Raw genomic sequence first — 26180 nt, forward strand, 5'->3', positions numbered from 1 at the left:
CTTAGCGCACCTAGGCTGTAAAAAAGTGTCACACATGTGGTACCGCCGTACTCAGGAGAAGTAGTATAATGTGTTTTGGGTAGTGTTGGGCGAACACCTGGATTTTCGGGTTCGGGCCGAACATGGGCCAGATGTTCGGCATGTTCGGCCCGAACCCCGAACTCAATGGAAGTCAAAGGGACCCCCGAACATCCCCATTTTGGGGGCCCTATGGGGTCGCAGGCATAAGGGGGGAGCATGCCCCGATCGCGGGGGGGGTCGGAAATTCCCCCCACCCCCTCCGCTAGCGCTCCCCCCTCTGCCCGCTTCTCCATAAAAAAAGTTTAATGCAAGTTAAATAGTACCGGTGGCTGGCAGTGGAGTGAGGAGGAGGAGTCCGAGTAGGAGAGTGACGCGTTGAGGCCGGGCAGCGGGCGGTTCAGCGGTAGTACCCCTGTGGTACTTCCGCCCTTTCTCTGACCTCACGCCCTCTGCATACGAGGGTACGCGTCACGCGTACCCTCGTATGCGTCATCACGTAGAGGACGTGAGGTCAGAGAAAGGGCGGAAGTACCACAAGGGTACTACCGCTGAACCGCCCGCTGCCCGGCCTCAACGCGTCACTCTCCTACTCGGACTCCTCCTCCTCACTCCACTGCCAGCCACCGGTACTATTTAACTTGCATTAAACTTTTTTTATGGGGAAGCGGGCAGAGGGGGTAGCGCTAGCGGAGGGGGTGGGGGGAATTTCCGACCCCCCCCGCGATCGGGGCATGCTCCCCCCTTATGCCTGCGACCCCATAGGGGGGCCGTATTCGGCCGAACAGGGGCCCTGTTCGGCCGGCCATTGAGCAGTTCAGGCGAACCCGAACAGTTTGGCCGAACACCATTAGGTGTTTGGCCGAACTCGAACATCACCCCAACAGGGTGATGTTCTGCAGAACCCAAACAGTGGCGAACACTGTTCGCCCAACACTAGTTTTGGGGTGTATTTTTACACATACCCATGCTGAGTGGGAGAAAGATCTCTGTAAATGGACAATTGTGTGTAAAAAAAAATTAAAAAAATTGGCATTTACAGAGATATTTCTCCCACCCAGCATGGGTATGTGTAAAAATACACCCCAAAACACATTATACTACTTCTACTGAGTACGGCAATACCACATGTGTGGCACTTTTTTGCAGCCTAACTGCGCTAAGGGGCCCAAAGTCCAATGAGCACCTTTAGGCTTTACAGGGGTGCTTACAAATTAGCACCCCCCAAAATGCGAGGACAGTAAACACACCCCACAAATGACCCCATTTTGGAAAGTAGACACTTCAAGGTATTCAGAGAGGGGCATGGTGAGTCCGTGGCAGATTTCATTTTTTTTTGGCGCAAGTTAGAAGAAATGGAAACTTTTTTTTTTTTTTTTTGGTCACAAAGTGTCATTTTCCGCTTACTAGTGACAAAAAATATCTTCTATGAACTCACTATGCCTCTCAGTGAATACTTTGGGATGTCTTCTTTCCAAAATGGGGTCATTTGGGGGGTATTTATACTATCCTGGAATTCTAGCCCCTCATGAAACATGACAGGGGGTCAGAAAAGTCATAGATGCTTGAAAATGGGAAAATTCACTTTTTGCACCATAGTTTGTAAACGCTATAACTTTTACCCAAACCAATAAATATACACTGAAGGGTTTTTTTTTTTAATCAAAAACATGTTTGTCCACATTTTTCGCGCTGCATGTATACAGAAATTTTACTTTATTTGAAAAATGTCAGCACAGAAAGTTAAAAAAAATCTTTTTTTTGCCAAAATTCATGTCTTTTTTGATGAATATAATAAAAAGTAAAAATCGCAGCAGCAATCAAATAGCACCAAAAGAAAGCTTTATTAGTGACAAGAAAAGAAGCCAAAATTCATTTAGGTGGTAGGTTGTATGAGCGAGCAATAAACCGTGAAAGCTGCAGTGGTCTGAATGGAAAAAAAGTGCCTGGTCCTTAAGGGGGTTAAAGCCTATGGTCCTCAAGTGGTTAATGCATTTGTTGTGACTTTTGTTTTGTGTTTTTGTTCCAGGCACCCTTCCGGGTGAAGGTGTCAGCAGAGGCCATGCTTATATTGGATTTGGTGAGTATGGAATGTAGAGCGTGAGTTAGCGTGGCTTCCTGTGGACAGTAGTCCTGACTTGCTGCTTTCTGTTGAAGCATTCTCACGTGTCCCTGGCGGAAGTTATAGGATTGCTGGGAGGAAGATACTGTGAGGAAGAACATGTCGTAGAAGTAAGTTGCTTTCTACTTTATAATGTTGTCCAGAATTATTTACAAAGTTAATAAATATACATTTAGGCAGAGCCAGAAACTAAACTTAAAAAAACATACTGCCTGATCTGGGGAGCTACCCGGATTGGGTAGTGTCCTGTCTCCTGTTATCCTTAAAGGACAACTGAGATTACATGTGACATGATGAGATAGACGTGTATATATACTGCCAAGCACACAAATAACTAGGCTGTGTTTCTTTTTTTTTTCTTTCTCTGCCTAAAAGAGTTAAACATCAGGCATGTAAGTGACAGTTTCTATCCGGGTCAGACTGGGTCAGACTACAGCATAACCCTCACTGATAAGTAATTACAGCAATAAAATAATTTCCTGTCAGTAAATGGCTTTGTGGAGCAGGAAAGAGATACAAATGGTCAATAATTCATAGATTTGAGCTCTAGCATACTTCAATGAAGGTGTCATTGAGCAGATACAATGCAACGTTAAAAACTTAAAAACTAGATTTAAATATAAAATAAAATTGTCGGATATCTAAAAAAGTTATTTTTATGAGGAGGAGGACAGATACAGTTGTTTTTCTCATCAGTTTATTTTCACCTTGGATGTCCTTTATGTTTCATTTTCAGCTAAAAAAAAAATGGCCGCAATGTTAGATTCATGATGCCGCAAATGCATCTCTGTGTTCTCCACCGAAAGCACAGAGAGGAAGGGAAGGGGTAAGGGGGACAGTGAGATCACTTTGAGAGGCGGGAAAGGAGAATTACCAAGGAGTGGCTCTGCAGGTGATGAGAATGTATAAACTCGACTCCACCTGGTTGTCCAGAAGGTGCTCTCTTTGGAAAAAAGGTTATTCTGGTACTCAGCGTGGCTGAGCCACGTTGGACCAAAACATGCTCCCTTTTTGTTCATTATAATATAATATTGATGTGAAAAGAGCAGTACATTTTTTCTTTGTGCTGACTTTTGCACCAATGAGACAAATGGAGTGAGGAGGATTCTGGGTATATTTTTCGCCTAGACGTATTCTTTTGCCAGAGTTTCCTGCAAGTTTCATTAAAAAAAAAAACTATACCAACTGGGAATCTGCAGCATGAAGTTGAAAGATAATATACTGTATATAAAATGTTATTCATATAAAAAGGACTTATCTAGTGATCATCTATAGATTTTTGTACTAAAGTTGAATAATGTGAAGCCTGTCTTCCTTACTTCTGACAGATTCTCAGCTCCGCTTTCCATTCTTATATCGCCAGTTTCAAAAGCTTCGAGCTTCTGTACGCTTTTAGAACTTCAGAAATGTTTCACATTTCAGAAACTTGTCTCATCTCTGGTAACTAGAATTTATTTCTCTGTGAATCTGTCATGCAGAAAAATCCCTGTCTGAAGAAGGCTGACATTGCCTTAAAGCCGCACGCAGATCCAAATGTAATACAACTTAAATTTAGCAACAATAGGAGTCAGAAAATGGTCTTGAAATCCAAGCGCCTGTCCAATAAGGGCTCGTTTCCACTATTGCGTTGCGGAATCACCTGGATTCCACCGCTGATAAAATCGCATGCAGATGCGATTCCCCATGCGTTTTTTGCCGCGAATTTGCATTCGAATTCGCATAGGTGAGGGTATATGCGATTTTAACCATGTCACTGCCTGTGTGAATTTACATTGGTACCTATGCGAATTCGCGGCAAAAAACGCATGGGAAAAAAAGCATGGGATTTCCCTATTAAATACATTGCATGCGATTCGCATGCATTCCACTCCCAGGCAAATTCTGCGGCTCTTTTGTGCGTTTTTTCACCGCTGAAAAAAACGCACCTCAACAACGCTACAGTGGAAACCGGCCCATACACTTGCATTACATGTGCGAATCCGCATGCGTTGAACGCATGCGGATTCGCGATAGTGGAAATGAGCCCTAACAGTCTTTATAAGGCCAAAGCCTCCCTCTGCATGCCTTTTATTTTCTTGAAACCTGTCCTGGCCACATCACTTTTGTCTTGCTTTGGGTCCAGCCGTGTGGCAGAGCTGCAGCTCAATATTCCATCCCTCCCTCCCACTCAGGATGCAGAGGGGTTATTGCTGAGCTACCACTCAATCAAGAAATTTGAACGATTATCCTGTTTTTTCGAGAAAAATCTGATCGGACATGCTGGAAAAATCTTTATATTTGATCTAACGGAATAATTGAACTAAATTATCTAATCGAAAAAAAATGAAAAATTGTACCTTAGGTATATGTGTACCTTAAGGGTTGGCCATACATGGTACAATTTTTCATTTTTTTTCGATTAGATAATTTAGTTCAATTATTCCGTTAGATCGAATATAAAGATTTTTCCAGCATGTCCGATCTGATTTTTCTCGAAAAAACGGGATAATCTTTCGAATTTCTTGATCGAAAAAAAAAAAAATATTTTCAACTTTCATTCGATTCGATCATTTAGATCAAATAAACGGGATAATCGAACGTTTTTATTGTACCATGTATGGCCACCATAAGAGTGATGTGCAGGTACTGTACAGGAGAATGAGGCGATTCTTCCTCTATTACACATTCTTCATGTACAATCTGAACCAGGTTTATGGGTGACAGACAACACCTCTGTGTTCAATGTGCACAACATTCTCAGTGGATTCCCTGCAGCTCTGTGGGGAGTGCATATGTAGAGTATAGTACTACTGTGTAACAAAGTAAACCTGAGACAGATGAAATTAAAGTTGTTTACATACCTGGGGCTTCCTCTAGCCCTCTTCAGGCTAATCAGTCACTCGTTGTCCTTCTCCACCACCTGGATCTTCTGCTATGAGTCCAGATACTTGAGCTAGTCGGGCGTAGTGCGCATCCACACACTCCGCCGTCGGGAGCGTACAACATCTGCGCAATAGTGCACTATTGCGCAGGTGCAGATCGCTCCTGGCTGTGAAAGCGGCACGTGGCCGGACTGCGCTTACTGGCTGAATTATCAAGACTCGTAGCAGAAGATCCAGATGGCGGAGATGGACAGCGAGGGACTGATTATCCTGAAGGGAATGTATAAAACTTTTCTTTTAATTCGTAGTCAGCAAACCAAATTTTAACATATCAAATTATTTGATTTCATGAGCTAAGAGAGTATATGTACATTTGCAAAAAATCAGCATCAACGCAGAATTATTTGCATGTCATTGACCATCTCTATTAGTGACACGGCTACACATTAGGCTTGTTCTTACAGCATAGCTGTTATTTCGTATATATAAGAGATTCCTGTACACATATATACAGTCACAATCAGATATGTATATCTGACGTAAACAATACGGGGACAGCTTTATTGAAGCAGCACAAGTAACTATTTTTTGATTGGTTAATTTCATTTTTGTGAACTAAGCACAGCTATTACTGTATATATAAATTATTTATGATGACTATTATCTGAGAAATAGAACATTTTATAATATTTTCTATTTTAATTACAATGTAAATTCATTAGGAGTCAGAGTTAGAGCATTTTGTCCCGACTCTGACTCCGGGTACCCAAAATTGCTCTGACTCCTCAACTCAGACTCTGACCCCACAGCCCTGCATAAAGGCATATTTGTTTTAAACAATGCTAGTTGCCTGGCAGCCCTGCAGGCAGGCAGATCAGGTACTCTGACTCAGCTGACTCAGGTTTCAATGGATTAGCCATATGCTTGTTCCAGGGTTTTAACTTAGACACCACTTATGCCAGAAGATCAACAGGGTTGCCAGGCAACTTGCATTGTTTACAGGGAAATAAATATGGTAGTCTCCATATCCCTCTCACCTTGTGTTCCCTTTAGCTTTTTCCGCTGTACACATCTCTATGTACTGATGTGAGAGAAGCTTATGTGCTTTGGGTCCTACGGGAGAAATGCGCTTTACAAATGTTTCGTTTTTGTTATGTGTAACCACAGAAGTAGTAAGGGGGAGGAGTTGTATGTAGAAGGTATAATGAGTGGAGTCATATTATATGTAAAGGGTGCAACTAGAGGAGGGGGAAGCCTTATGCACTAGGCATGTCAACCAGCAGGTATCGGGACTGGATCACTTGGGTGTGGGGCCGAGGCTGTATAGATGCCTCTAGGCTCGCAATGCATTCTGTTGCCTTGCAAGAGGGCTGACTATGAAACATGCAGCACAGTGCGGCACAGAGCAGGTGGGGCAAGTGGGAGAACAATGCTCTCGGCTAGCACTCATTCAAGTCCATCCTGGCTGAAGCACTGAGGGATGTCGGGCTGCTGCACACATGCTAAATTCTGGGCAGAGGCTGACCCGACCAGCTGCTTTGGTCGAGAACCCTCTAGCGCAGGGGTGTCAAACTCAAATACAAAGTGGGGCCAAAATTGTACACTGAGACCTAGGCATGGGCCAACCTTGATGTCTGCTGGCCACCTTCCTCCCATCATAAAGTTCCTTGGTGTCTAGTGGCCCCCCTCCAACCCCTTGTACAGTTTCCTGGTGGCTAGAGGCCCCCACCCTCCCCTGTACAGTTTTTTTGCTTCCCTATACAGTTTCCTGGAGTCTAGAGGCCTCCCTAGTGTTTAATGCTTTCCCCCTGCCTCCCCCATATGGCTTTCCTGGTGTTCTAGGGCTTCACCTCCAATATAGCTTAACTGGTGATCTAGAGTGGGCCAAACATAATGCAAAGTGGAGAAACCACTTGAGGGCCAAATTTAATGCCTCTGAGGGCCAGATTTGGCCCATGGGCTGGAGTTTGACATGTATCTTCTAGCATGTGTTCAAGGCTTTAGTCTTAAAGTGTAGATGTAGTGAAAAAAACACCTTAAATGGGAATTTACCTAAGTGAAGGGAAGCTTAGATAATCCAGAGGCTTCCGCTCATCCCCTTTCTCCCCACTATCGTCCTCCGCCCGAAGCTTTGCTGACTGACTGACTGAGCTTGGCCGCACTGCGCAGGCACAGACAGCTCATGTCCTGTCCTCACTACCACGTGTACCCCTGGGGCGTGTATGGAGCTTAGCAGGCAGATAAACACCCTCCTACTACTCAATAAATTGAGACCAGGTATGATCTGTAGCTTTAATGAGCTGAAGTAAGTTGGTGTGAAACTGTGAACAAATAACAGAAATGATGCAATAAGTACATGAACTGCATATAAACATATCACATATCAGCATACAGTAGATAGACTAGTGCACACAGCAACATGGCTGCATGGATAGCTGACTAGGCCTCACTATACAGTTGAACTACTAACTAGCTGCCTACACAGAAATAACACACAATACATGTCTACAGCTAGTACTAGTCATGCAGATTCATAGAAAACAGTAAGAAAGAATGCCTTACCGGCTATGCAGCCTTTAGTGGAAGCACGGAGAAGATTCCTCAGCAGAGAGCATGTGAAAATGGCAGCTTCTAGAAGGCTACTCCCTTCTTGTCTGGTGCATGAGGTCACAGAGGAGGAGGAGTAACAGAAAGGCTGAACTTAACTGAGAACAATGTAATGCAGTGGTCAATAGGTGGCGCTGTCCTACCTCATTCTAACACAGGATAAATCCTGTATGGATTAGCACCCATTTTAATGAAAGATGTCTGCAAGACATGACACTCCCCGTCTGGTATCAACAGATACCACCATCATTCAGTAGGGGATAATAGGAGAATGAGTTCACACACTGGTCTGGGAAACAACTTGGTCTCTTGCTGTCTGCAGACCTTTACTTCTACTTTGCGGACATTTCCGTCCTCACTTGGAAACGTCTTGGTGACAAGTCCTAGAGGCCACTCATTTCTCTGCAATTGGCAGTCCTTTAGAAGTACAACATCTCCGGGTTTCAGGTTGGGCCTTGCAGTCTGCCACTTGTTCCGTGGTTGCAAAGTAGAGATGTATTGTTTCTTCCATCTGTCCCAGAATGTGTCAGCAAGGCACTGCACTTGTTTCCATTGACGTTTGTACATGTCTTTAGTGCTGAACTCACCAGGAGGAGGACTCACTTTCCCAGTCTTTTGGGTAAGGAGGGTTGCAGGAGTGAGAAGAAATGGTTCTTCTGGATCACTAAGAACTGGAGTCAGAGGTCTAGCATTGATGATAGCTGTGACTTCAGCCATGAAGGTTACCAGGCTCTCGTGAGTGAGTCTTGCAGTTCCTGCTTGTAGAAAGATGGAATCCAAGATTCTTCGGGCTATGCCGATCATCCTTTCCCAAGCTCCACCCATGTGAGAGGAGTGAGGTGGGTTGAAAGTCCAAGTGCAGTCCTGATCACTCAGGTATCTTTCCACAGCCTTGGCATCAATATTGGAAGAGATCTGTAGTTCTTTAGCAGCTCCAATGAAATTGGTGCCTCTGTCAGATCGAATGTGCTTCACAGGACCTCTGATTGCAATAAAACGTCTAAGGGCGTTGATAAAGCTTGAAGTATCCATAGATTCAATGACTTCAATGTGAACAGCTCTGATGGTCATACAGGTGAATATGACTGCCCAGCGTTTACTGTTTGCTTGACCGCCTCTAGTTTGACGTGCTGTGACGGACCAAGGCCCAAATACGTCAAGTCCAACATTGGTGAAAGGAGGATCCATACTGAGTCTATCAGCAGGCAGATTAGCCATCTTCTGTGTTTGTAGCATACCACGAAGTTTACGGCATGTGATGCAACTGAAGATGATGCTACTCACACATCTCTTTGCCCCAACTATCCACAATCCAGCAGTATGTAAAGCTCCTTCTGTAAACAGTCTTCCTTGGTGCTTGACTTGGATGTGGTAGTGTTGTACAATCAATCTTGTAACATGATGATGACCGGGAATTATCAGAGGATTCCTTTCATCAGGCTCTAGACTTGCTTGCTTAAGACGACCTCCTACTCTCAGGAGACCGTATTTGTCAAGGAATGGGTCAAGTTTCTTTAAAGAGCTGTCTTTAGGGATAGACTTGCTGTTAGTGATACAGGCAATCTCTTTGGTGTAGATTTCCTGCTGTACAGTGCGAATGATGAAGTTCTTGGAGTGTTGGAGTTCTGCTATGGTGTATACCTCTTGACAGTGGTGCCAACCTTTACACTTCTTAGCATCATTCGAATTGGTTCTTTGAAAAGATCGGGCTATGTGAGCTAGACAGGTAATGGCTCTAACAAGTGATTTCCAGGTAGAGAATCTCTTGAAGCGATGAGATTCAAAGGACTTGAAGAGTGTCACTGTGTGAAGTGCAGACACTTGTGGACGGATCTCAGTGTCTGAGTCTTCATCCACTAGTTCAAACATGTTGTTCTGGTGAACTGCTGGAGTGGAATTACACAAGAATGCAGGACCTGTGAACCAAGTTGTATTTTTGAGATGACTTGCTGCAACAGCTCTTGTAGCGTGGTCCGCAGGATTGTTGTCAGTGGACACATAATGCCACTGTTCTGGACTGGTGGATTTCCTAATCCGCAGCACCCTGTTGTTGACATAAACATAGAATCGTCTGGACTCGTTGTTGATGTAGCCTAAGACTACTTTGCTGTCTGTGTAGAATTCAGCCTTTTTAAGGTCAATGTCAATCTCAGATGTGATTAGCTCAGCCATTTCAACAGCTAGGACTGCTGCACAAAGTTCAAGTCTGGGTATCGTGTGCTCAGGCTGTGGTGCAAGTTTTGCTTTGCCCATAACAAAGCCAATGTGGCATTGTCCTTTAATGTCTATGGTTCTAAGATAAGCGACAGCAGATATGGCTTTAACTGAAGCATCAGAAAATACACAAAGTGTATGATCTTGGACATCTGTAGATGGCACAGGAGCATATGTGCGTGCAACTTTAAGGCTAGACAGAGCTGCTAGAGAGTTTCTCCATTCCACCCACAGATTCTTCTTGTCAGGAGGCAATGGAACATCCCAGTCAGTAGTTTCACGGGTTAAATCTCTGAGCAAGGCCTTACCCTGGATAGTGACAGGAGCCGCAAATCCCAAAGGGTCATATAGGCTGTTGATTGCAGATAGGACACCTCTGCGAGTAAAAGGTTTTTCTTCCTTGCTAACTTGAAAGGTGAAGGTGTCAGATTTTAAGTCCCAGAGAAGTCCAAGGCTACGTTGGACTGGTAAAGTTTCTGACCCCAGATCCAAGTCCCTTAGGTCATTAGAATGATCTTCAGAAGGGAAGGCTTCCATAACTTCTTTGCTGTTTGAAGCAATCTTGTGAAGTCTCAAGTTGGAGCAGGCAAGCATGTCTTGGGCTCTTTTGAGGAGACTGATTGCAGAGTCATTAGAAGGTAATGATTTCAAACAGTCATCTACATAGAAGTCTCTTTCTACAAACTGTCTTGTGTCCAACCCATATTCTCTCTCTCCTTCTTGAGCAGAACGTCTGAGTCCATATATAGCAACTGCAGGTGAGGGGCTGTTCCCAAAGATGTGCACTCTCATGCGATACTCTATGATGTCCTTTGAAGGATCATTGTCTTTAAACCAGAGGAATCTGAGGAAGTTTCTATCCTTCTCCTTAACAAGGAAGCAATGAAACATCTGTTGGATGTCGGCAATCAGAGCGACAGTGTCCTTGCGGAAACGGAGAAGTACCCCCAGTAGCTTGTTATTCAGGTCAGGGCCTGTCAGCAGCACATCGTTTAGGGAGATGCCTTCAAATTTGGCGCTAGAGTCAAACACTACTCTGATCTGACCTGGCTTCTTTGGATGATATACTCCAAAAATTGGCAGGTACCAGCATTCTTCAGGACCTTTAAGGGGTGGGGCAATCTCTGCATGATTGTTCTCAAATATTTTCTGCATGAAAGAAAAGAAGTGTTCTCTCATTTCTGGCTTTCTTTGGAAGTTACGTCTGAGAGAAGAGAAACGTTTAAGCACTTGTACTTTGTTGTTAGGTAGGCGTCTTCTCTGAGTTCTGAAAGGAAGGGGTGCAACCCAACTGTTAGTGCTGTCCTTCACAAAGTCTCGTTCCATTATTTCCAAGAACTGCTTGTCTTCAATAGATAATGCTACCCGATTATCATCTTTTGACCTCTGGAAGACTCTGCATCCTAAGTGGTCTTGGTCACTGTCACAGGCATCATTGTCACTAGAGACATCTGTGAAGGGACAAGGTAGATGGGAGGCACATGGTAGCTCCTTTATGAGAAAGTTGTTGACACATGGTTGGAAAAGTGAGGGGCGCCCACTTGCTAGTGTGCTTGTGAACATACTATGAACTGTATCTGGCTTGTGCACACGCCCTAGGCAGACCTCACCTATTATGACCCATCCTAGGTCTAGCTTCTGAGCATAAGGAGCATCATGGGAACCATCTATTTGTTTTCTCACTTTATGGATTCGTAGGATATCCCTCCCGAGTAGCAAGATTATCTTAGCCTGTGGATCAAGTTCTGGGATCAGGTGGGCTATACGCTTCAAGTGTGCATGATGTAATGCGACATCTGGAGTAGGAATTTCAGATCTATGATCAGGAATCTGGTTGCACTCTATTAGAGTTGGTAAGGGCAAGCAGATGCTTCCATCTATAGCTTCGATCTGGAAGCCAGATGCTCTTCTCCCCGCCGTCTCCACAATTCCTGCACAAGTCCTTAGTGAGTATGGAGAGCTGGGGCCTTTAACATTGAACATATCAAAGAAGGTTGGGTGGGCTAGAGACCCATTGCTTTGATCGTCTAGGATGGCATACATTTTTACTGCTTTCTCCCTTTGTTCTGCTGGGTAGACTCGGACTAGACACATTTTGGAGCAGGATCTTCCACCTGTGGCTCCTTTGCAGACCTCTGTGCACTGTGGAGTGACCTCTAATGTAACTGTAGGAGTGTCACCCTCCTCCCCGCCATGCTCGGTTGTGCTGTGAGTATGTTGTAAAGTCCATGGAGCTGGTCCAGGATGTAGTGCTGTGTTGTGATCTGTGCTATCACATTCTTTACAATTTTCACTAAACTTGCAGTTCTTGGCAAAGTGAGTGGTGGATGAGCAGCACTTGTAACAGATGCTATTCTCTCTAAGAAAGGCTTTACGTTCCTCAATGGGTTTCTCTCTAAACCCCCTACATTTCAGCAGAGAATGTGGCCTTCTGTGTATAGGACACTGCTTACCAGGGTCTCTAACTTTGTTTGCTGCCTGGGAGGAGCCAGCAAACCTGTGGGGAGAGTCTGGGGAAGACAGTTCAGTCTTGTGAACTGCCACTGAAGCTTTGTGTGAAGGAAGACCTGGAACAGAAGTACATGTTAGTGCAAAATCAAAACTAGGATCATTTCTTATCTTAGCCTGATCATGTATAAAGTCTACAAACACAGAAAATGGAGGAAATGAAACATGGTATTTTTTCTTATAGTTAGAACCACATTTAACCCACTCATTTTGTAAGCCAGGGGTTAACTTTTGTACTATGAGGTTAACACCTCTGGCAGTGTCAAAATATGCAAGGCCTGACAGATCACCTTCAGATTTGGCTACCTGAAGTTCCATTAACAAGTCACTAAGTTCCCTGAGTTTCTGCAAGCCTTTGGAAGCTATTTTAGGGAAATCTTCTATCCTTTTAAACAAAGAGTTTTCTATAGCCTCCACTGAACCATAACATTCATCAAGTCTGTCCCAAACCATTTTTAGTCCAGCTGCTGGGTTTCTTATGTTAATGGACCTGATTCTTTTTACATGCTCAGCAGATGCAGTCCCTAGCCACTTAGCTAAGAGGTCCATCTCCTCACTAGGGGACAGTTCAACATCTTTAATTGTGTTCTTAAAGGAGGACCGCCAGGCCCTATAACTCTCAGGGTGATCATCAAACTTCACAAGTCCCTTGGCAACCAGCTCACGCCGTGTGAGGAACTTAACAATGTCCATGCTGGTTTGAGCAGGAGCAGGGAAAGATGGTGGTGTGTTGCCATAGTGAGAAAGTGGTGTGTAATCATACCTGTCAGTAGTCTCTCGTTTTGGTCGAAATGTCTCATACCTATTTGGCGTGTAAGGAGAAGTTCCTGGAACGTTATGTGCCGGTTGAAGTTCCGGACGTGGTGGCAGGTGCTCTGAAATCAGTTCATTTTCTATATTGACTTCTGGCTTGCTGGCTGGAGGCTTATTCTGGTTTTCTGTCTGGGCTGTGAATTGAGTTTGATGAGATCTGTCGATGAGGTCCCGTTGAGCATCTTCCATTGACAGGAAAGAGTCGATCATTCTGGAATGTCGATGGACATAATCTGAAGTGCGCTGCAGGGGATCCTGATGGGCGAGATCAAGGCTGGCTGGCCTGCTGTGTCTTTCGTCGTCTGGGTGGATGAGTGCTTCTAAGGCTTCTGCTTTGGCAATAGCTGCAGCAGCTTCCCTCTGTGCTGAGAGCTTCTCTAGTGCTGCTTGCTGTTTTGCCCTTTCAGTTTCAAGTGTCGCTTGTTGCAGCTTTAGCTGCATCTCTTGCTCTGCGAAGGCAGCACGTGCTTTTGCAGCTTCAGCTTCTGCGCGAGCAATGGCGGCCGCATTGCTGACTGATGAGGATCTTGTAGAGCGACTGACTTTAGACCTTGTCTTGTAAGAAGAAGTTTGGCTTTCTGACATGATGCTGCTGTTAAGGATCTTGACTGTGTAGAGACTGCTGCGTACTGATATGCACGTAGCTGCGTGGTAGTATAGCTGTCTCTGTAGTCAGTATCTTATTTTCCACTCACTGGGTAGCAGCGTTTCACTGGCTGGGAAGCTAGCCGGTCTGGTTCCACTCGCGGGTAGCAGCCGTTTCACTGTCCTGTCCTCACTACCACGTGTACCCCTGGGGCGTGTATGGAGCTTAGCAGGCAGATAAACACCCTCCTACTACTCAATAAATTGAGACCAGGTATGATCTGTAGCTTTAATGAGCTGAAGTAAGTTGGTGTGAAACTGTGAACAAATAACAGAAATGATGCAATAAGTACATGAACTGCATATAAACATATCACATATCAGCATACAGTAGATAGACTAGTGCACACAGCAACATGGCTGCATGGATAGCTGACTAGGCCTCACTATACAGTTGAACTACTAACTAGCTGCCTACACAGAAATAACACACAATACATGTCTACAGCTAGTACTAGTCATGCAGATTCATAGAAAACAGTAAGAAAGAATGCCTTACCGGCTATGCAGCCTTTAGTGGAAGCACGGAGAAGATTCCTCAGCAGAGAGCATGTGAAAATGGCAGCTTCTAGAAGGCTACTCCCTTCTTGTCTGGTGCATGAGGTCACAGAGGAGGAGGAGTAACAGAAAGGCTGAACTTAACTGAGAACAATGTAATGCAGTGGTCAATAGGTGGCGCTGTCCTACCTCATTCTAACACAGGATAAATCCTGTATGGATTAGCACCCATTTTAATGAAAGATGTCTGCAAGACATGACACTCCCCGTCTGGTATCAACAGATACCACCATCATTCAGTAGGGGATAATAGGAGAATGAGTTCACACACTGGTCTGGGAAACAACTTGGTCTCTTGCTGTCTGCAGACCTTTACTTCTACTTTGCGGACATTTCCGTCCTCACTTGGAAACGTCTTGGTGACAAGTCCTAGAGGCCACTCATTTCTCTGCAATTGGCAGTCCTTTAGAAGTACAACATCTCCGGGTTTCAGGTTGGGCCTTGCAGTCTGCCACTTGTTCCGTGGTTGCAAAGTAGAGATGTATTGTTTCTTCCATCTGTCCCAGAATGTGTCAGCAAGGCACTGCACTTGTTTCCATTGACGTTTGTACATGTCTTTAGTGCTGAACTCACCAGGAGGAGGACTCACTTTCCCAGTCTTTTGGGTAAGGAGGGTTGCAGGAGTGAGAAGAAATGGTTCTTCTGGATCACTAAGAACTGGAGTCAGAGGTCTAGCATTGATGATAGCTGTGACTTCAGCCATGAAGGTTACCAGGCTCTCGTGAGTGAGTCTTGCAGTTCCTGCTTGTAGAAAGATGGAATCCAAGAAGGCTACTCCCTTCTTGTCTGGTGCATGAGGTCACAGAGGAGGAGGAGTAACAGAAAGGCTGAACTTAACTGAGAACAATGTAATGCAGTGGTCAATAGGTGGCGCTGTCCTACCTCATTCTAACACAGGATAAATCCTGTATGGATTAGCACCCATTTTAATGAAAGATGTCTGCAAGACATGACAGCTCACGCCTGCACAATAGCATGAAGCCGAACAGCTCGGCCAACCAGTCTGTGCCACTGTGCAGGTGCGAGCCGACCTCATTTCTGTACAGGTGCATGGAAGGAGAAGGAGGAAGCCTCTACCAAGGTAAGTATATCATTTTTACTTTTGTAAATCTCACAGGTTGCTTTAAGGGCATTGAGAATTTATCGCCTGGGAAGTGTAGTTATGCTTAGGGATGGTCAATGAGATGCAAATAATTTTAAGTTGATGCAGAATTATGCAAATTTTGTGTGCAAATTGATGCAGCTTGAAAATACACCAATTGAATTTTACCTAAGCGGGATTTGATTGTTTCATGTTCAAGCTGCATAAATTTGCATGCAAAATTTGCATAATGTTGCATCAACATGAAATTATTATCATCTCATTGACCATCCCTAGGTAACGTTATCTGGTTTATAATGGGTTTGGGCAAACTCTGCAGAGTGGAAAAAAATAGATTGCATTTATCATGACGAGTGGATGTTATTCTGCATGAGGCTGGGTTCACATATGACATAGCGTGGAAGGCTGTGTTTTATGTCATGTTTTATGTTAATGTTGTGTGCGTTTTTGGTGCATGTGTGATGCGTTTTTCATGCATTTTGCCTGCGTTTCATGCGTTTGCGGTTCGCATATACAAAACGCATATTTGTTTTGTATGCTTTTTCAGATTTCCATTTATGCAAATCACTAGGAAGACAACAGGAAGCGAAAATACATCACAATGGAAAAAAACTCCTATAAAACGCATGAAAAACGCATACCATTGCGTTCCCATTGACTTTCATTATATGCGTTTTGGCAGCATTCCTGCATAATATGCAACAAAACGAGCGTTCTTGAAACGCATACTGTAAATCGCGTTCTGCGTTTTTTTTCTGCGTCCCATTGACTAACATTGCTGCATAAAACGCAGCGTTTTATGCAACACTAGCGTTTCTGCTATGTGTGCACCCGGCCTCAAGAATCTCATTTTATCTATACATTCAGCCTGACCTTGCCTGAACCTTCATCCATGCCGGTGAATTTCTTCCTGATGTGTCTTTCTTCATTCTCTCTGCAGATTTGGGCAGCGGAGCCCTGTAACAGCCTGAGTACCGGCTTGCAGTGTGAAATGGACCCCGTCTCACAGACGCAAGCATCAGAAGCCCTGTCGCTCCGTGGCTACAGCATCATTGGCTGGTACCACTCTCACCCTGCGTTTGACCCTAATCCATCCATCCGGGATATTGACACCCAGGCTAAGTATCAGGTGTGATATTGGTTTCCCCCGTGTATCTAGAACGGTCATTAGTGAGTGACTCCACCATATTAAAATTGACATTGGCCAGCCACAGTATTACTGTGTATTCACAATAGTTTATAGGGCGGGGGGAGCGTATCAGGTAGCGTCCATTACGGCCTCTTCCCACTGCTCCTACATGCTGTGTTTATTCAATTCTGTTAGGATGGGGAGAGGCAATAAGGAAAAGATTGCTGATTTATTGTAGTAATGATGTGCTTGAACTGCAATTACAAGTGCATGAGCTTGGCAGAAACAAACAATGGAGGTGCACATACAGGTCCTGTTGGGCAGCAGTGGGGTGGTGGGTGCAGGGCACTGGTTGCTTGACGGCCGTTTCACGCAAAACAGCACTTCTATGGAGACTTCGGTGTTTTATCCCGCTTTGTTTAACGTGTTCAGCCAGTGCACCTTAAAGCGGATCCAAGATGAAAAACTAACTAGAACAAGTAACTTGTCTATATATCGTATCTAAAGTTTAGATAGTTTACACAGCAAATCTAGCTGCAAACAGCTTCAACAGAATATGATTATTTCTTCCTGTGATACAATGACAGCAGCCATGTTGTTTGTAAACATTACACACAGGCAAAGCTGATAGCATCTCCAGCTCTCTGCCTGTGGCAAATTCACTCTGCTCTCCTCCTCCCTCCTCCCCTCTGCCTCTGAAATCTCTGACTAGTAACCTCCCCCTCCTCCTGCCCAGACTGAGCTCCCAGAAGCCCTTGCTACAGTGCCAAGGCTCTCTGTTAAACCTGTGGGCGAGGCTTGTTTAGTTTATAGGGAATTAGAGTATTAAAACCAAAACAAATAAAGTATTTGGCTTGAGGAATGCCCTATAAACAATAGGAAAGGAGCACAATTATGCAATGAGTAAAAGTTCATCTCAAATCCACTTTAAAGCTTATTGGTATTTACATAGCGATTAACAGAGATTACGTAACTCACTACATGCATCAGTTACATTGCCTGTTACACAATTAGTAGTTGTTGAAAGTAGAAACAGAGTTATGCAATTTTCATAGATGTAAATTCCATAAATGCCATTAAACTTAACATGCGCTATGCAGGGCGCTTTTGTGAATATACCCCAATGACAGGTAATGTGAATAACTTTAACCACTTAAGTACCAGCAGTCCCTGCCCCCTTAAGGACCAGAGACTAAATCAAAAAACAAGAGCTAAAGGCCAAAGTGTCTGCAAAGAATACGTTATTTAATAATACATAGGTGATAGACATGTTCCCATATAGAAAATACTCAAAACCTCTCAGCAAAATACACCATACCAATTAGACATACATATTAAAAGCAACAAATAGAAGTCAGCCACATAAACCATCTTTTTATGCTTGCCAATGCGTTATAAATTTAATGCAATACATTCTGGCCAGAATTCATATCACACAAATGCACACGCCTGCGCATTCATACACTAAAGTGCTCTCTGTAGTACTGTAAATAAAGTTGGGGTGCTCCCTTAAGTGCATTCACTTCATATATATAGCAACATTTCTGCGTAGTTTTAGCGGTGCTAGGGCTCCGGTCACTGTATGTGTAACATATTGTGGAGTTCATCATTGTGCTCTATAAGTGGGGTCAATCTCACGCGTCGGTGTATTGAAATTACGCCCTGCCAGCCAGATTTCAATTAGCGCGGCCCTAAAGTAGTTAACTATTTTGTTACAGTGGCATCTGTCAACGGATGGACTGTATTATGCAGTAGTTGAACAGTCTGTTCTATAAATTGATGTAATGGAAGCAGAAAAAATGGCAGTGATGTGGACGATGTTAGTAAACGCCAAATTGCTATGATAGATAATTGGGTTAGCAGGAAAGCTTCAGAGGTCTTGTAGCATCTGATTGGGACAGAGCTGTTTGTGGCACTAGGGGAACCTGCACATTACTGAAGCAAACCTAATGTGAAAATAAACTGAGTTAAACAATTGTAGCAATAGTCCTACTCCTAAATAATACTTTCCTGGAGTCCCAGGGTCTTATTTTAAGGGCCTGTTTGTACTTGTGCGCGGCATGCGCCTTGCGAGACGCGATTCTGGCACAGTGAGGCGTGCAATTATGGTGCAGGGCCTCAGATTTTTCATCAGCCACAAATTCGGATGCTCTGCATAGACTTCTATAGGCTGCTAAATTCCAACAGAATTCCTGGCCGAGGAATCGGCCCATTTTTGCAGAAGTGGAAACTTAGCCTTAAGCACACCTGAACTGGGACAAATAAGATTATATTACCTGGGGCTTCTCATAGCCCCTGTAGTCTTTGAGGCCCCTCAGTGTTTTCAGGGTGACCTCCGCTATGCCGCATCCCTCCCGGATGGTCGCAGGCTATCAAGAGCACAGTCTAAGAGGTAAAACAAATTTACCATGACAAGGAGGCCACATCTCTGTATTGCTGTTATTAAACCTGGAGCTTGCTTGATGATTTAATGGTCAGATCATCCAAGAAACAGATCTCTCTCTGATGGAATCTAATCAGAGAGAGATCTGTTGCCTGCTCATACACCATAGGCCGATTCCAGGGGCAAGTGCAGGATTTTTAAGGGGGGGGATTCCTGAAAGGTCCGGAAGCACTTATGTCCCGGAGTGCTTCTGAATACAGGTGGCTCCATACTGCCCATCCACAAAAGTGCGCTGGCGTATTACGGAGCAGCCTATCTTTGGATGTACTCAAGGACACAAGTGTTTCTGAGGGCTTCTGGAAGCAGCAAATTTGAACAGGGGACAGCGCTGGCACAACTCCCCGAGAGAGGAATGGGAGATAGACTTAGTTTGGACAATTCACTGAAATATGCCACAAAGGCTTTCACTGGCCTTTTCAAGCTCTGTCCCCTTCACATTTGCGCTTGCACAGTAGCATGAACCCGATTGGGTGTCGACCAAAAAAGCAGAGCCTGATAAGGTCCATAATACTGCGCATGCGTCTCGGCACTGGACAGCCGGGAGGAGGAGGAAGGGGGAAGCCTCTGTAGGATCCAGAAACTACCTGTGATGATTTGCTCAGCTGCCTGTGCAGGCAGGCAGCCCTTTGACCATTGTGTAGGTTTGCATGCTGCAGGACTCTGGAAAGAAGAGCTTCTGTCAGTTTTGCAGCTTGTGCTTGCAGAGGAATTTGCATACGTTGTCATGCAAATTGCCTGGCCACATTCATTGGAGGCGTGTACTATAAGTACTATGTCTTTCCCACAATGCTTCGCTGTTCATAAGGATTTCGTCCTATGTAACACTCCTGGTGGGCATTCATCAGAAAATGGCGCCTGTGAAAAATGGTGCACGCCGTTATCGCTAAAATCTTTACTCTTAACGCAATTTAACGTTAAGAGTCCGGGCATCATCGATATGACGATAATTGCTTAACGATATTTACCGTTAATAAATATTTAATGTTGTGACAGAAACGATTCTTAACGCTATTCACCGTTTGATTCTTAACGCTCTTCAACGTTCTATTTTTAACGCTATTTATCGTTCGAAGAAGAGTCTATATATATTTATAAACGCAATTTTCCGTTAAGTGAAAAACGTACAGCGTTACATTCGTTAACATCCGCAAACGAGAATTTCCGTTAGTTGTTCTTCAGCTTAACGCTAATTATCGTTAAGCGACTTTGAACGCAGGTCAAGGTGCGTGGAAAGTTGCGTGTCAACTAAGCAGAATATAAATACATCGTTTGATACTGATAAAATGTGTCTTTTACATCACCAATTCAGGGCCTTGCAGAGGATCCTTGTTTCCATGCATGAACTGGTTGCTGGTTATGTGTGGGCTTTGGATTTTTAATCCATGGATTATTTGGGAGCAGATATTTGTTCTCATATGAGTGTCAGATGTGGGTACCAGCTATGGGGCGAATGGGTGGCTAAATTGTGTATTTAATATCCCCTCTCCAGAAAGCATAATGCAGTCTTAAAGAGACTCTGTAAGTTCAAAAAGATGCCCTGGGGGGTACTCACCTAGGGTGGTGGAACACTCCCGATCCCAATCAAGGTTCCCACGCCGTCCTCTTTCCCACGTGGTTCTCTCTGCAGCCCTCTGAACAGTTTGCGACAGGCCCGACTGTAATTTCAATATTTAGTTTTCATGTCTCCAGCTGGTGCACTGTGGCTGTTTTCAGTTCTGAAATATACGGAAATACCCGATCTCCGTCGGGTCCGCTCTACTGTGCATGCGCTGTAGATTTGCGACTGTGCATTAGAGCGTACCCGACGGCGATCGGGTATTTCTGCCTACTTTGGAGCCGACAGCCGTCAGAGCGCCTGCGCAGGAGCCAGGAATGTAAATATTACATCACGTCTGGGCTACAGCGAGAACCCCGAAGGACGGAGGACGGCGGTGGAAGCCTCATTAGGATCCTTAGTCTTCCACCCTTCCGAGGTGAGTATCCCCCCAGGGCATGTTTTGCCGTTGCACTTCCTCTTTAAAAAACCACACCCCTAACACACACACACACACACACACACACACACACACACACACACACACACACACATCTTTTATAGCAGTATCATGCAGACTTTGTGTCATAGGGGAGGATGGGTACTGGGATGCTGTTTTGGGTGCTGGCCATGGACGGGTACTATGTGCATAAAATGGCTTTGTGACTTGTTGACGTGTGAGTACTGGGCAATGTGGTGGTTGATTATGGGGGTATGTGGGTCTTAGGTGCAAATACTGAATGCCAAGTGGGTACTTGGAGTGAGTACATGGTGGTGACATTTGTGTCATGGGTGCCGGTTAGTTGGGTATTTATTGTCATGTGGGTGCTAAAGTTAGATGCTGTGTGTGTGTCTTGTTGCTTCTGGGCGCTGGAACAGGGTGTCTTGAGGATTCTGGCTGTATGGGTGTGTATCAACCATCATGTACGTGTTGATTACAGGTACTCAGTGCTTTTGGAGTTGTTGGTGCAAGGACTGGATGTCCTATGTGAGTGTTTGCTGTGGGTGCTGGGCATCAAGTGTAAGCTTATTGCAAATTTTACTACTGCAGATGAAACGTGTTTTTTCGGTTGCAGGTATTGTGTATAACATAGGTTCAAATATTTGTCATGGCGGCACTGGGTGCTAGCTCTTGGTGTGTGTTGTTTGTCATGTTGGTTTTGAGTGCATGTACTTCGGGTGCTAGTACTGGTTATGTGAGTGGGTGCCATGTGGAGGCTGTGCGCAGGTGTGAGTATTGAGTGTCATGTCAGACCTTGCTGCAAGTACTTTGCCATGTTGGTGTAAGTACTGGGTGCCATCTATAGTGTAAAGGTTTTGAAGGTATTCGTTTTAATGTTGGTGTTTCGATGCAATTTCAATGTGCCAAATTGAGTCTGGATGTGAGTATAGGTTGTATAGTATAGGCGGTGGCGAACTTTTTCAAACTTTAGCGGAAGTTCGGTTTGCCCCATAATGCACCCTGAGCTGTCAACTTTGACCCTCTACATCACAGTCAGCAGGCCCAGTGTAGCCAATTAGGCTACACTAGCCCCTGGAGCCACTCCCCCCCCTAAGAAAAGGCAGGCAGCGGCCATTACGCTCACTCGTGTGCCTGCGTTAGTGAGAGTAGGGCGAGCTGCTGCAGACTGTCTCTCATAGGGAAAGATTAGTTAGGCTTAGCTTGTTCCTTGCTGCATACCTGTTCTGTGAACCCGCCACTGCATACCTGTTCTGTTCAGTGAACCCGCCACTGTTCAAAACATTTCCCACACTCAGCACATGAATACGGCATCTCACCAGTGGGAGATCTCTCATGCCTGATAAGGTTTCCTTTCTCTCCAAAACATTTCCCACATTCAGCACATGAATACGGCTTCTCACCTGTGTGAGATCTCTCATGTCTGGTAAGGTTTCCTTTCTCTACAAAACATTTCCCACACTCAGCACATGAATACGGCTTCTCACCTGTGGGAGATCTCTCATGCCTGATAATTTTTCCTTTCTCTACAAAACATTTCCCACACTCAGCACATGAATACGGCTTCTCACCAGTGGCAGATCTCTCATGTCTGATAAGGTTTCCTTTCTCTCCAAAACATTTCCCACACTCACCACATGAATACGGCTTCTCACCAGTGGCAGATCTCTCATGTCTGATAAGGTTTCCTTTCTCTCCAAAACATTTCCCACACTCACCACATGAATACGGCTTCTCACCTGTGGGAGATCTCTCATGTCTGATAAGGTTTCCTTTCTCTACAAAACATTTCCCACACTCAGCACATGAATACGGCTTCTCACCTGTGGGAGATCTCTCATGCCTGATAATTTTTCCTTTCTCTACAAAACATTTCCCACACTCAGCACATGAATACGGCTTCTCACCAGTGGCAGATCTCTCATGTCTGATAAGGTTTCCTTTCTCTCCAAAACATTTCCCACACTCACCACATGAATACGGCTTCTCACCAGTGGCAGATCTCTCATGTCTGATAAATCTTCCTTTCTCTTCAAAACATTTCCCACATTCAGCACATGAATACGGCATCTCACCAGTGGGAGATCTCTCATGCCTGATAAGGTTTCCTTTCTCTCCAAAACATTTCCCACATTCAGCACATGAATACGGCTTCTCACCTGTGGGAGATCTCTCATGTCTGATAAGGTTTCCTTTCTCTACAAAACATTTCCCACATTCAGCACATGAATACGGCTTCTCACCTGTGTGAGATCTCTCATGTCTGATAAGTTTTCCTTTCTCTCCAAAACATTTCCCACACTCAGCACATGAATACGGCTTCTTACCAGTTTGTGATCTCTCATGCCTGACACGGTTTCCTTTCTCTCCAAAACATTTCCCACACTCAGCACATGAATACGTCTTCTCACCTGTGGGAGATCTCTCATGTCTGATAAGATGTGATTTACATAAAAAACATTTCCCACATGTGTAACAGGAATGAGACCCTCCAGCAGGTGGAGAGCTGTGCTGGGTATGGGGCCCTTCATGGTTAGACAGGTGAGTGGAGTCTGGGAGAATATTTGGGTTAACCAGGATATCTGCAGGAGACTCTTGTCCAATGACATCATCATCCGTTGTACAGTCTGTGGATACAGAGAGACGAGTCTCTGAGAGGTTCCTGATGCCGGGACTCCACCCAGTTTTGCTCTCTGTAACAGTTTCCTCCTCTTTATTTGTCCTCATCATTTCACCCTCCTCCACAGACTGCTGATCACTCCTCACATACATCTCTTCACAGAACAGGTATGCAGTGGCGGGTTCAATGAACAGAACAGGTATGCAGTGGCGGGTTCAATGAACAGCACAGGTATGCAGTGGTGGGTTAAACTGTTCTGTTCAGTGATACCGCCACTGCATACCTGTTCTGTTCAGTGAACCCGCCACTGCATACCTGTTCTGTTCATTGAACCATATGGGCTGTAAAGCCACTAAAACCTGCACTCTCGCCATGGTGCTCGCACCAGTCCAGCACGGCCGTCACTACACAAACAGCTGTTTGCGGTGCGTTACACGGTGAGTTTGGTGTGTCGGTGTGAAGCAGTACCTTAATTACACTACCTGATTGATGTATACACATGCAAGATGTTTTAAAGCACTTTAGGCATGTCATTTAGCATTCAATGTGATTTCTGCCCTGAAAACGCTGCTTTGCGTCAAATCCAGATTTTTTCCTGGGACTTTTGGCATGTATCCCACTACGCCATGCACCCCTCCAGTTGTTAGACCCCTTGAAACATCTTTTACATCAGTTTTGTGGCCAGCATAATTTTTTTTTATAAGTTCGCATCCCCATTGAAGTCTATTGCGGTTCGAGAACTTTACCGCAAACCGAACCTTCCGCGAAAGTTCGCGAACCAGGGTCACGAACCGAAAATCGGAGGTTCGGACCATCTCTAGTGCTTGGTGCAAGTAGTGGTGGCTTGCTATAGTGTGGAGTAATGGTTGAGTTTAAGGTGGTTTCTGAATATTTATGTGATTGCTGTGGGTGCAGGGTGCAGGAGGTCACTGTGGGTACTGCTATGAATGGCATAGTTGTTGCTATGGGAGCTTGAGGTCATTGTGGTTGATGGTGGAAGAATAGGTCACTGCGGGTGCTGGGGGGATAATTAACTGTGGGTGCTTTTAAAATTAAAGGTCAGTATGTGTGCTGGAGGAAAGAGAGTTCACTGTGTGTCCTTTTGGTGAGCTCACTGCTACTCTCTAGAGGTAGAGGTCATTGTGGGTGCAGGGGGTGGGAGGTCACTAGGTGTGCTGGTATGAATGGCATAGTTGATGGTAAGGGAGTTAGAGGTCATTGAAGTCAGTTTGATTACTGGAGGAGGAAGTGGATGCTGGATGTTGAAGAAGCCACTCTGGGCCCTTGCAATTGGAGATATCACTAGAGGTGCTGCTTTTTGGATGGCAGGTACCTGTGGGTGCTGCCGTGGACAGGAGTCTAACTATTTGTGTAGGGTTAAATCAATGTTGGTGCTGGGGGTGGAGGTAGAGGTCACTGTGGGTGGTAGGTGGAGGTAGATTTCACTGTGGGCTGTAGGTAGAGGTCACTGTGGGTGGTAGGTGGAGGGAGAGGTCAGTGTGGGTGGTAGGTGGAGGTAGAGGTCACTGTGGGTGGTAGGTGGAGGGAGAGTTCACTGTGGGTGGTAGGTGGAGGGAGAGGTCACTGTGGGTGGTAGGTGGAGGGAAAGGTCACTGTGGGTGGTAGGTGGAGGGTGAGGTCACTGTGGGTGGTAGGGGAGGGAGAGGTCACTGTGGGTGGTAGGTGGAGGGAGAGGTCACTGTGGTTGGTAGGTGGAGGGAGAGGTCACTGTGGGTGGTAGGGGAGGGAAAGGTTACTGTGTGTTCTAGGTGGCGGGAGAGTTCACTGTGGGTGCTAGGTGGAGGAAGAGGTCACTATGGTTCCTGGGGGAGGTAGAGGTCACTATGGGTGCTGGGGAGGCATAGTTCACTATCGGTCCCAGGTGTATGGAGAGGTCACTGTGTTTGGTAGTTGGATGTAGAGGTCAGTATGGGTGCTAGGTGAAGGGAGATGTCACTGTGGGTACTTTGTAGGGAGAGTTCAGTATGGGTCCTAGGTAGAGATCACTGTGATTGCTAGGGGAGGGAGTGTTGACTAAGTACTAGATGAAGTGAGAGGTCACTATGGGTGCTGGTCTAGGTAGAGGTCAGTATGCCACACTAGGATTCCTGTCTGTCCCTCTTCACCGGAAATTGCACCAGGCTGGGGCAGTGTTTCCAGCGGGTGGGTTTGGTTTATTGCGGGCGGTGTAGAATCTTATTTTGTGCCTCGATAGGGGCGTTTTTTTACTTTTTTTAAAAACGTTTATACCTGGGCACCCAGAGCACCCCCCCTGTGCACGTGCCTGCAACAATCATTTTTCATTTAACCACTTACCGGCTGCCCACTGCACAGGGGCGTGTTGAAGGTGAATCACCCAAGGAACGCAGCATCTACAATTATCTTCGCTCTTTGTACGGGCATAGACGTAGCAATGGTGTCATCCTAGACGCTATCCTATGCCGGTGATCAATGGCCATGGATTTATCCTCCAGCACGTCGGACAATTAGCAGCGCCGGTGGGCACCGTAATACAGATTTCTGCGTCGTAAGCTTATAATACCTTT

The 26180-nt window shown here is 45.1% G+C and overlaps 1 protein-coding gene across 1 annotated transcript in view; it reads left to right on the plus strand.

Moving 5' to 3' along the window:
• LOC137522062 (histone H2A deubiquitinase MYSM1-like) overlaps positions 1-26180 on the plus strand; it is a 58879-nt gene that overhangs the window by 18333 nt on the left and 14366 nt on the right. Inside the window, exons 11-13 of the mRNA XM_068242085.1 lie at positions 2048-2098; positions 2176-2250; positions 16389-16577. Coding sequence (XP_068098186.1) covers positions 2048-2098; positions 2176-2250; positions 16389-16577 — 315 coding nt within the window. The remainder of the gene's footprint in view (positions 1-2047; positions 2099-2175; positions 2251-16388; positions 16578-26180) is intronic.

The sequence above is a fragment of the Hyperolius riggenbachi genome, chromosome 6 (assembly GCF_040937935.1).
Source record: "Hyperolius riggenbachi isolate aHypRig1 chromosome 6, aHypRig1.pri, whole genome shotgun sequence".
NCBI classification, from domain to species: domain Eukaryota; kingdom Metazoa; phylum Chordata; class Amphibia; order Anura; family Hyperoliidae; genus Hyperolius; species Hyperolius riggenbachi.